General features: G+C 48.0%; 1 protein-coding gene across 2 annotated transcripts in view; it reads left to right on the top strand.

Moving 5' to 3' along the window:
• Nucleotides 1–10,000, top strand: part of nrg2a (neuregulin 2a) — a 45,990-nt gene that overhangs the window by 20,464 nt on the left and 15,526 nt on the right. For both annotated transcript variants that reach the window (XM_062536728.1, XM_062536727.1), the window contains exon 4: nucleotides 7,190–7,310. In XM_062536728.1, the coding sequence (XP_062392712.1) occupies nucleotides 7,190–7,310 (121 nt within the window). The remainder of the gene's footprint in view (nucleotides 1–7,189; nucleotides 7,311–10,000) is intronic.

Raw genomic sequence — 10,000 nt, 5'->3', positions numbered from 1 at the left:
CCCCAGTCACAGTTCCTCAGCCGCCACTGCCGCCGCCGCCGCCGCCCCGCCCGCTCCGGGTAAGTGCCTCTGCCGCTTGTTTACACACGAGGCCCTATTGTGCAATCGCATGCAATACTGTTCTTTGATTTCCCTTGTGCGTTGTCTCCGAAATGATTGTGGCAGACAAGACCAGGCACATCTAGCTATGCGGCAGCAGAAGGGCAACGGGAGGGGAAAAAATAAAGACAAGTTAATGAAAGGGGGGGGGGAAAAACAGGACAAAGTTCACACCAGACTGTCTTTTTTTTGAAAGAAAAAAGTATCTCTCATTGTTGCTCCTCTCCTCCTCCTCCCTCTACGTCGTCCTTCTCCTCCTCTGAAGTTGGCAGTTGTTTGTAGTTTGGGCTCTTGGCTCTTGAAAGGGGGGCTTTTAGTCCATTATCATTAGTAATGCTCTGTTTATGTGACTCTGAAATTCTTGGGAAAGATCGAGTTCGGGGCCCTAGCAATTTTTTTTTTTACCGCCCGAGCATAGAGATAGAGGGGCCTTCAGTGTGTTTGTCATTGATCTTGCGCTTGCGTCGTATACTTGCTTTGAAGCCGCTGGTGTGAAATGTATATAAACACAACGTGCGCGCATATACAGCGCGGGGGTTTTGTTGGCTAAGGGCTCTGGCGACTTGTTGCTCTGTCGGAAAAAAAAAAAACCTGCGAGGGGGAAAAAGATGGAAACCATAACAGAACACGCTCCCTGAATGGCGTTAGCCACTACTGGATGTCTGCTGGAACACACCCCACCCGCCGCCCACCTCCAACCCCATGGCGGTGCCAGACACGAACCAAAACATCGCTGCAGCGTGAACTCCGGTGCCCCGTGGTGTAGGAAAACTACTGCGGCACAGATGATCTCATGAACGTCTCTCGTTCCCCTTCTGTTCCTCGCTGCGACCATACGTGTGTGTGTGTGTTTGTGTGCGTGTGTGTGCGTGCGTGTTGCTGCGTCAGGCCCTTTAATAAATGTTGCTGTGCGCACGGACAGGCATGTGTAATGGAGAGCGCCCGTGCGAAGGCTTTTGGGAATCCCTTTTTAAACGCGCGGGGATGTTTCACATAATGGAAACCACTCAAACTCACACCAGGAATGCGGCGCTGTATAATTTGACCTCTACGCCGAGCGATAAGAGATACCTGTCCTGCCCCGTAACCAGAGACATCTCCCTGATGCTCGGCCAAGAATCCGCAGGGGTGGACGGGTGGGTGTTTCGGGGGGCATGGGGAGGGGTAACTGGCACTGGGCTGCCTCTTTGGCAGGAGAGAGGCGCCTCCACCCCCTCCACCCATCTGTCCCTGCTGCCACGTCCCTGACCTCCACTCATCACAGTAGGATTCCCAGCATCTGCCTCTCAGTGCCCAAAACTGAGGCAGCAGCGCTTAGTCTTCAGTTCTCATGGCGAGGTGGCACGGCCCGCATCCGATAGCAAGCGACTTTTCATGCAGCGTTGCATGCTCTCTGCCCTGCACTGAATCCGTTAAACATGGCCGCCTATTCCGCCACGTTTCTCGTTCAAAATAGCAGAGCAGCGCGAGTGAAAAATGGAGATGGGCGTCCAACGAAAGTTCTGCTCGAAATGTTGTGTTGCATCGCGCTAACACAGCACTGCTTCATGTTGCCTACAGTTAGAACATTCCAATTGAAAACAATGTAATTAAACTGATTTTTAAGGCTTTCGCTCGCTCGCAGTTGTAGTTAGGACATGGTGTGTTAGCTTCCGATTGTCATACTGAGCTAACTCTTTTACCTTCCAGTGCCCATACTGAGGTGTGGCAGGCAGCTAGCAGCAGTCTGAGCTAGCTTTGCAGCATCTGGCTTCGAATGCTCATTTGTGGAGGGACAACAAACAGCGGCAGTCTTGGCTTTAGCTTTTGGAGCGTCGACCTGAAGCAAGAGAAACCAGCAGCATCGGTGTGCACTGGCGTTAAAGCATCTGCTTCTGCTCAGGGGCTTTTTTTAGCACTGTTTTTGAAGGATAGATGGATAGTTGTCTCTTCGCCCTCTTCAGCTCTCTTTTTCACGTACCTTTTTTTTCTCTCTCTGAGCGTGAGGCCATTTTGAAGGACACAGACAACACTGAATCAAAAGTACGGCCGCGTAGCTCGCTGCTGGTTTTTTGAAAGAGGGGCTATTGGATGACATGATGTCATTTGTCAGTTTTCTCTGCCCTGTGTTTGCAAGGCATCGTGCGCCTCACCCTGAGCATGTGTGTGTGTGTGTGTGTGTGTGTGTGTGTGCACGCGCGCTCGCACAGGGCTGAAAGAAAGAAAAAAAGAAAAGAGTAAAGAAAACACGCGGTCCAACGGAGACCCCTCTTTTCATTTTTATGACCTTCCTAGAATCCTTTTGGAGACTGCGGAAAGATAGACATGTTTATGAAGGTTTCCAGATGGCCCTTCTTTCTCTCCCCTCGCCGCCCTCCCCCAGTCACTCTCCTCAGCTCTCAGGCCATGGAGGATTAATCAAACTCAGGGCCCACGTTTAGCTGGACAAGCCCCGGGGCAGCACGGCGAGGGAAAGTGAGCCTGTGTGTGTGTGTGTGTGTCTGTGTGTCTGTGTGTGTGTGTGTGTGTGTGTGTGTGTGTGTGTGTGTGAGAGGGAGTGAGTGAGGGAGGTTGTTGGGTAGTTGGGGAGGGTTGGTGGTTGGTGGTGGTGGTGGTGGTGGTGCCTGTGTGCATGCTGGTGCAACTAGTGTGTGTTGTGGAGCGTTAAAGGGAGCTGTAGAAGGGGCTGTGGCCCAAGATAAAGGACACCTGGCTTAGTCTTTCAGCAGTCTCAAACAACTGCTCCAGCTGCAAGAGCAACCGCAGCCACCGCAGCAACAGCCCACTCAGCATGCAGCTTTTAACACAGACTCAGGTTTAAGATAAGTCAAAACTCGTGCTTTTTTTTTTCTTTCATTTTGACACACATCGACACGTTGCATTGACACGTCGCATTGACACGTCGCATTGACACCTCACATCGACACCTCATTCTCCGTGTTATAAATCAGTGTTGCATCCGAATGAGTTTGAAGCCGTTATTTTAAGGCAAGACCTCAAAAGACCTGTGTTGTGTTGCTTTAGATTTGTTACGAACACCACCTTTCGGTCTTCCATAAAAGAAATTTGACTTAAAGCACAGTGAGCCTATGTATGCCATGATAAAATTTGATTGATTGATTGATTGACTTGTATTACCGGGTGATTTCTCAGAGAGGAATGATTCCTGTGAAAGTGCCGAGGGAGTGTCTAGGGCAGAGTGCGGGGTGATGACGGCAGGACCCTGACTTGTCTGCTGCTGCTGCTGCTACTGGCTCCATATGAGCCTGGAGTTATTCACATAGCCCCAGGCTATGAGGTAACGTTCCGTTGTGTGTCTGTGATGAACAGGGTGAACTGGATTGAGGTTTTTTCATGGGCTTAAAGAGAGAGAGAGAGAGAGAGAGAGAGAGAAAGAAAGAGAAAGATAGAAAGAGAAAAAGAAAGAGAGCAACAGAAAGAGAGAGATAAAGAGAGACAGAGAGAGAGACAGAATGAGAGAGAGAGAGAGAGAGAGAGAGAGAGTAGATCAGTTCAGCTCGCTCTCCTGAGAAGCACAGGCTGCTGAATCTGTGTCAGCTGGGTGACTCTCCCTCGGCCAGACCAGGAGTAATTAATGTGATGACGGCGCCCGCTCTCACTTCCCGGCGTTAGCCCTCAAGGATCCAATGACATTCATAAAAAAAAAGAAGAAAAAAAAAGTAGAAAAAAAAACAGGTCACACACGTAAGCGCGCTCTTAAAGAAGATGTTATGACACCTGTTCAGCCGAGTAGGCGCGGTGGTTCCTGTCGTCTGTTAACGTGCCTCGTTCTCTCCTAATTGAGATATCGCCGGGCGCTGAGTACAGTGGTGCTCAGCCTCCTGGTCTGGAACAGATCTGGCATTCCCACCAGACAGCGCAGTCATAAATGCAAAACGATCACATCCTCATCACCATCGCCATCACGTTCGAAAACCACAGACATGCCAGCGCTCTGAGCTAAATATGACATCTTCACTTGCACTCCAGTGCATCTGAATCCCATCGGTAGATGTGCTAATGAAACAGCATCAGACTTGGCTTTTGCAAGTGCCTTTCAATGCTGCCATTGTCGGTTAAAGAGAAATGTTTTTGTATTCCTTTAAGACGTGTAAATGCACGCGTGTTATATTAGTGCATGTCGGGAAAAAAAGCTGTTTTGAAAGCACACATAAATGTGGTATGTAGGCCATGGCTAGTGTGTGTGTGTGTGTTTTCCATAAATAGCCAAATCCTCCGAGCATCTCACGTCTTCTTTAACGAACAAAAAACAACAGTTGTTTCGAAGTGGAAAAACATCACCCACTCTCCAGGGCTTGTTGGAAAGCAGACCCAGAGCCGGCGCTTGTGCACACTGCTCTCCGCACTCACGCAGCGCAAGGCGGTCTGCAACTGACATTAAGACGAACCAGAGAGGTCACTGCTCGTCCCTCAAGGAGTCCCCAACCCGGGCCGGATGTGTGTCAGTGGACGGGGTCCAGGCAGAGGACCGTGTGGCGAGGTGTGGTGTGGTGTGGTGTGGTGCGCAAGCCCACGCCATTAGCATACATCGCTGGTAAACAACCGCAGAGCCCTGCCTGGGTTCCCTCCCAGCAGGAGGTGAGAGCCCAAGGGAAGCGCACACACACGCCTCCCAGCAACCAGCTGGCACTCTGCCACTGCTGCTTCATGAGTGTGTGTGTGTGTGTGTGTGTGTGTGTGTGTGTGTTGTGTGTGTGCCATGGAAAGCATACGTGCCATCGCCATGTGCCTGAGCATTGACGCCACCTGACTGTTCTTTTGCAACAACCCCTCTCTCTCTCTCTCTCTCTCTCTCTCTCTCTCTCTCTCTCTCTCTCTCTCTCTCTCTCTCTCTCTCTCTCTCTTTGCTCCATTCGGTCATGTGTTGTGCAATCCTCCAAGTTCCTCAGAGATTGATGAAAGATTCAACTTTGTTTTTCAAAACAAATTTGAGTCACTGCCCGCCCTATCAGTGCTGTTTTTTTGGCCGTTTTCATAACCTCTGATCCGAATTTATTCTGCCACATTTGGTGCATGATGCAGATATCATTTGGCTAATAATCAGCCGTTTGACTCCGAGGGAGTTGTAATTGGACCCGACGTGGCCCAAAGTAAACAAAAGCCTGCATGCTGTTTGCAGTTGCAAGCTCAGGTCCCAAGGGCAGCAGCTGACCTCGGGCTGGAGAGCTGCGTAAGATCTTCAAAAAGATGGCCCGTGACGTTTCTTGGATCCAGGTGTGCAGGACTGAAATGCATTTCCTTGAAGTCTTGTGGTAGAATTTTCCATGGAGGTCTGAAGACTCCAGGAAAGGCCATAGCTATGTCAAACTTTGAAGAAGAAGAAATATATATATATATATATATATATATGGGTAAGGTTTTTCGAAATAGAGACAGGGTTTGGCCTTGAGAAAAGATGGAGGTGGTGGTGGAGTGGTTGCTGAGAGGTGTCAGGCACATTTTGTTCCCCACTGGCGCTGGTATTGTTCTTTGTGAGTACTTGTTTCAGACTGACTATGTAGCCTTAGGCCAAAATGAAAGCAATCCCAGTGAAATTCCAAAGAGTTGTTCCCCATTGACACCTTTCTATTAATTTTAAAGCAGAAGGTCTGAGTCAACTGTCAGTCAAAAGGAGAGGAGGAAAAACCATGCCCTCACCAGGTCACCTTCGCACATGTGTTATCATGTGTAATGATCACAGACAAGACTGTCACCTGTCATGTTTTATAAAGCTGTGAAACTATAGTTGGGTATTCAGCTTTCCACATGTTGCAATCTGTTAACTCTGCTTCTTTGTCAGGTGCAGATAATGAACAAGACAGGTTTCAGCACAGCAATGGCTTTTTCTCTCACACACACACAGACACACATGCACAGACACACAAGCAAACAGTCTCTCCTAAATAATCTCTTATGTATAAACTTTCCGTTTTGCACTTAGTTTCGATCACCATACCTTTTCAGTTTTGACTTATGTTCGTCATGGTGTATAGTGTTCAGAAATACCTGTATATCCTTACGAAGGTGTGTCAAATCCCCAAGGTATGCAGACAAAGCAAAACATCCCTTGGGATCAATCAGCACTCCAATTGAGCCACACATTTTGTTTTGATAAAGGAGTGAATAAATCTGTTTATCACACCCTTACACCCTTCCGATGCCCTACATAGTGCCTGCGGTGGGGTGGCTCCCTTGAAAAGCCAAAAAGCCATCCCAAAAACACCAGGGCATCATGCCCTTTCAGGCCGTGCCGCAGCCACCATAGCCTTTTTCTACGCCCACTCTCCCTCTCTCTCTCTCTCTCTCTCTCTTTCTCCCTTTCTGCACCCAATAGGGCTTAGCACTCAGCCATGCAACTCAGCTCCATCTTTTCTGCCCCGCAGAAAACATGTTGTGCGCTGCTCCGATAATGCGGAAGGATTAAGCGTGCATGACAGTTCAGTCCGTTCCAAAAAGTTTGGAATCAACCCCCGGCGCGCGCACGCACGCACACAAGCACGAAAAGAGGCCCTGCCGCACAAGGCTACAGGAAACACTTGGCGCACTTTTGGCCAATCCCAGGATGCCTTTTTTTTTCGCAGGCTTTTGTTGCGTGCGCTTTTCAGAGAGAGGCGCGATTTTGACGGCGATCGTTCTGAGATAAGTGAGTGATCGCTTCAGATGGAGCCCTGAAGTAGCAGACCCCCCTGAACTGAAGAGGTGGCTGTCGTGTGGCCGTGTAATCCCCCTGACTACAGTATTACGAATGTTATCACATATTTGCTCAGTGATGTGGAGCACGTTTTTTTTTTTCCCAGTTTGCTTTGAAAAACTCAGTGCTTATGAATGCTGTATAGAACATGTCTGAACTCGCCTTGAGACCAGCATTATCCTGCACTCACTTCTCGTACGTGAGATGTTTTACAGCTGCATTATAGAGTCGTTTGTCATGCATTACGGCTCGCAACAGTTAATAGACGTGCTTGCACACATTATCAAATCTAAGACAAAGTAGCTTACACAAGCAGCTCTCCCTTGCAGAGGGCCTCCATCAAAATCAAGCATCCTTTAAACCTCATCCTCTCTGTCCGTATTCTTAGCGAATGACCTGCTTACTTCTTGTCTTTCACAGTAACCACCACACTATCCCCGGGCTCTGGTCACGCCAGAAGATGCAACGACACGGAGAAGGCCTACTGTGTGAACGGCGGCGACTGTTACTTCATACATGGCATAAATCAGCTTTCGTGCAAGTGAGTAACCTCTCCCCAGTTTTTCGCTCTCGGAAGGGTACATATTTTTCGCCAATTTGGGTACGAGGACTCTATTTGTGCAGGTCCTTTCATCCACCCACACGTAAATATGGATAGCATGCATGGACTAGTTATGTCAATTTGGTGCTTTAAGCCTGTTTTAACAACTATAAGCAAATTGTTCATTCCCTTTTCTCTCTCTCTCTCTCTCTTTTTCCTCCTTTTGCTGCTGTTTTTATTTGCTTTCTTTCTGTATGACTGTATGTATTTCTTTTTCTTTCCTTCCTTCTTTCTCTTTCTTTCTTTCTTTCCATTCTTTCTTTCTTCATCTCTTTAATCATGTCTTTTTCTTTCTTTCTTATCTGAACTTCTTGCTCTTCTTCTTTCATTCCTGCTGACTCTCTTCCTTTGAACTCTGCTCTTCCCTTCTGTCTGCCTTTCTTTAATTAAAGACGCTAATGGGAACACTTACAAATGAGCTACTGAAACTGCTGGAGTCCAATTGGATTCATTTGATCTGAAATGTAACCCAGAAGATGAGTGTTTCTGGAACATTCTTTTGCTTTATTTGTCCTGCTCTTCCCCAGCTCCTCCTGACCGTGCTTCTCCCGCTCTCCTCTCTGGGGCCAGTGCAGGTCAGATCACTGGTGCAGATGTCCCCCCTCTCTCTCCCTCCATCCCTCCCTCCCTCTCTCCCTCCCTCCCTCCCCCAGCTCAGCTGTGAGAATCGAGCAGTAGAGCTTGGACTTCTGACCCAAGCTGACGGCCCATATTTAGGGGGATTGGAGGTGGACGTGCGTCCATGTCTCTCTAATGCCATGTCATGCTGGTTTAGTGCTGCAACAAATATTTATGATAGTGCGAGGCCTCCCACGGGGCAAATAGGATCGTTGCTTACATTTGGTCTCCACTGAAAAAGGGCGCCCGTTTACATGGTCGCTTTTAAATCAAGTATGATGCGGACATTTTGTTTTGAGGAGAGAAAAAACATTTCCCCCCGCGATTACAAAAACAATCCACTCCGGGCCGTGAAATCAAGTGGCGTCCAGGGCAAATGCATCAAACACAGGTCCACTAGTCGGCAGATCACCAGGGCTCCATGTGTGAATGTGCGCCACAGAACAGGTGCACACACGCTGTATTTGTCCGCTTGTTTATGCCTCCGTGCCTCACCAACTGAAATCTCTTATAACATTTTCACAGCGTTTAAGTTAGCGTCAACCCCAGCTGCAAAACCAGTCCGGAGGTGGCGTCTGTGTATGTGTGTGTGTTTGTGTGTGTGTGTGTGTGTGAGTGTGTGTGTGTTCTCTCTGGCCCTGGGGATACTGCTTGGGCAGCAAGCAGCGAGGACATGGCTGCAACAGCCATTCAATAAGCTGTGTACAAATTGGAGGGAGCAATAACTCAATTGCTGCAGCTAATTCACTCACAGGCGAGGCACAGGTCCAGAAAAGTCAGATAATGCAGTCAAGGCCTGCAGGGAATTGTTGCCCCAAAGCGATCTCATTCAATATAGGCCAGGCTTCTAGGGACATTACTCACCCGCTGAACAAGTCCGCCGGACAGCGGGGCCCATATTTATGCCCAGGTCTTTCACTTTGGAATATAAAAGGAGGGAGAAGTATATATGGACACACACAGGGTAAAAAAGAGCGCATAACAAACAACCTTGGGAATCATTATGTGAGATCTAAGGCCGGGTGCATGTGTCTCTTGCCGGGACATGGTATAGTAGCGACCCACATCAGTAGCATTTCCAGCGTTTGGATCAGACAGTGATAGATGGTCTTTAAGTCAATGGCCAGCCATAAGGGATTGATCCTCGCGGATTGTGGAATGTAAAGGATTTTTTTCCTTCTGCTCCATTGGTTTTTAATATCTGTAGTGCTCTGAAATATGTAAGATCAGAGATTATAGTATCAGGTCAAGAGGGCTTTGCCCCTATATCTCAGGTAGACGTTGTGCTGGTAGTTTAAGATTTCACGGCTCTCTTTTGTTATAAAGATTCTGCCGTTGATGTTTTACTTTGGGTTTAAGTGAACACAGACAGGGCATGTGGATCTGTGATTCATCTTAACTCTTTCAAAATCACATCTCTTCACGTCTTATGAAATTGTTTTTGTATTTGTATTTCTCTATGAATGAACGCCAGTTTTTCCTCAAAGGCGAGCACAAATGCCAAAAAGAAAAACAAAAAGACAACCAAAAAAAAAAAAAAAAAATGTCAAGGTCCGATGTGCCTGCATGATTGTGAAACGTCCAGTAGACGGATCGTCTCGTTCGGTGAGGGAAGGTTTTGATTATTTCCTCAAGATGTTGTTGAGCTCATGGCCGGTCGTCCTGCTCTCTGGACTATTGAGAGTATCACTCACGGAGGAGAGCGTGGCTCTGGATACTGTTGTGCTCCGGGGACAGAGACACTACCCATATACTCATGAATCAGAATGATGGCCTCTGCTTGATGCACACATTGTGTGTGTGTGTGTGTGTGTGTGTGTGCGTGTGTGTCAGGGTCTGGGTCTGTGTCTGGGGTAGGGTGGAGTGGCGGGGGGGTACTGGCATACCAAAAACATGTGTACATATCTGAAGATGAAGAAGAAAGAGGAACGAATGAGAGAACAAATGGAGGATGAGAGAAGTTAGATCCATGGATTTTGTAACAGCTGGATAGCTGATACAGAAAGACAGAA

This window comes from Sardina pilchardus, chromosome 5 (assembly GCF_963854185.1).
Source record: "Sardina pilchardus chromosome 5, fSarPil1.1, whole genome shotgun sequence".
NCBI lineage: Eukaryota > Metazoa > Chordata > Actinopteri > Clupeiformes > Clupeidae > Sardina > Sardina pilchardus.
This window is presented reverse-complemented; position numbering and strand designations above follow the sequence as displayed.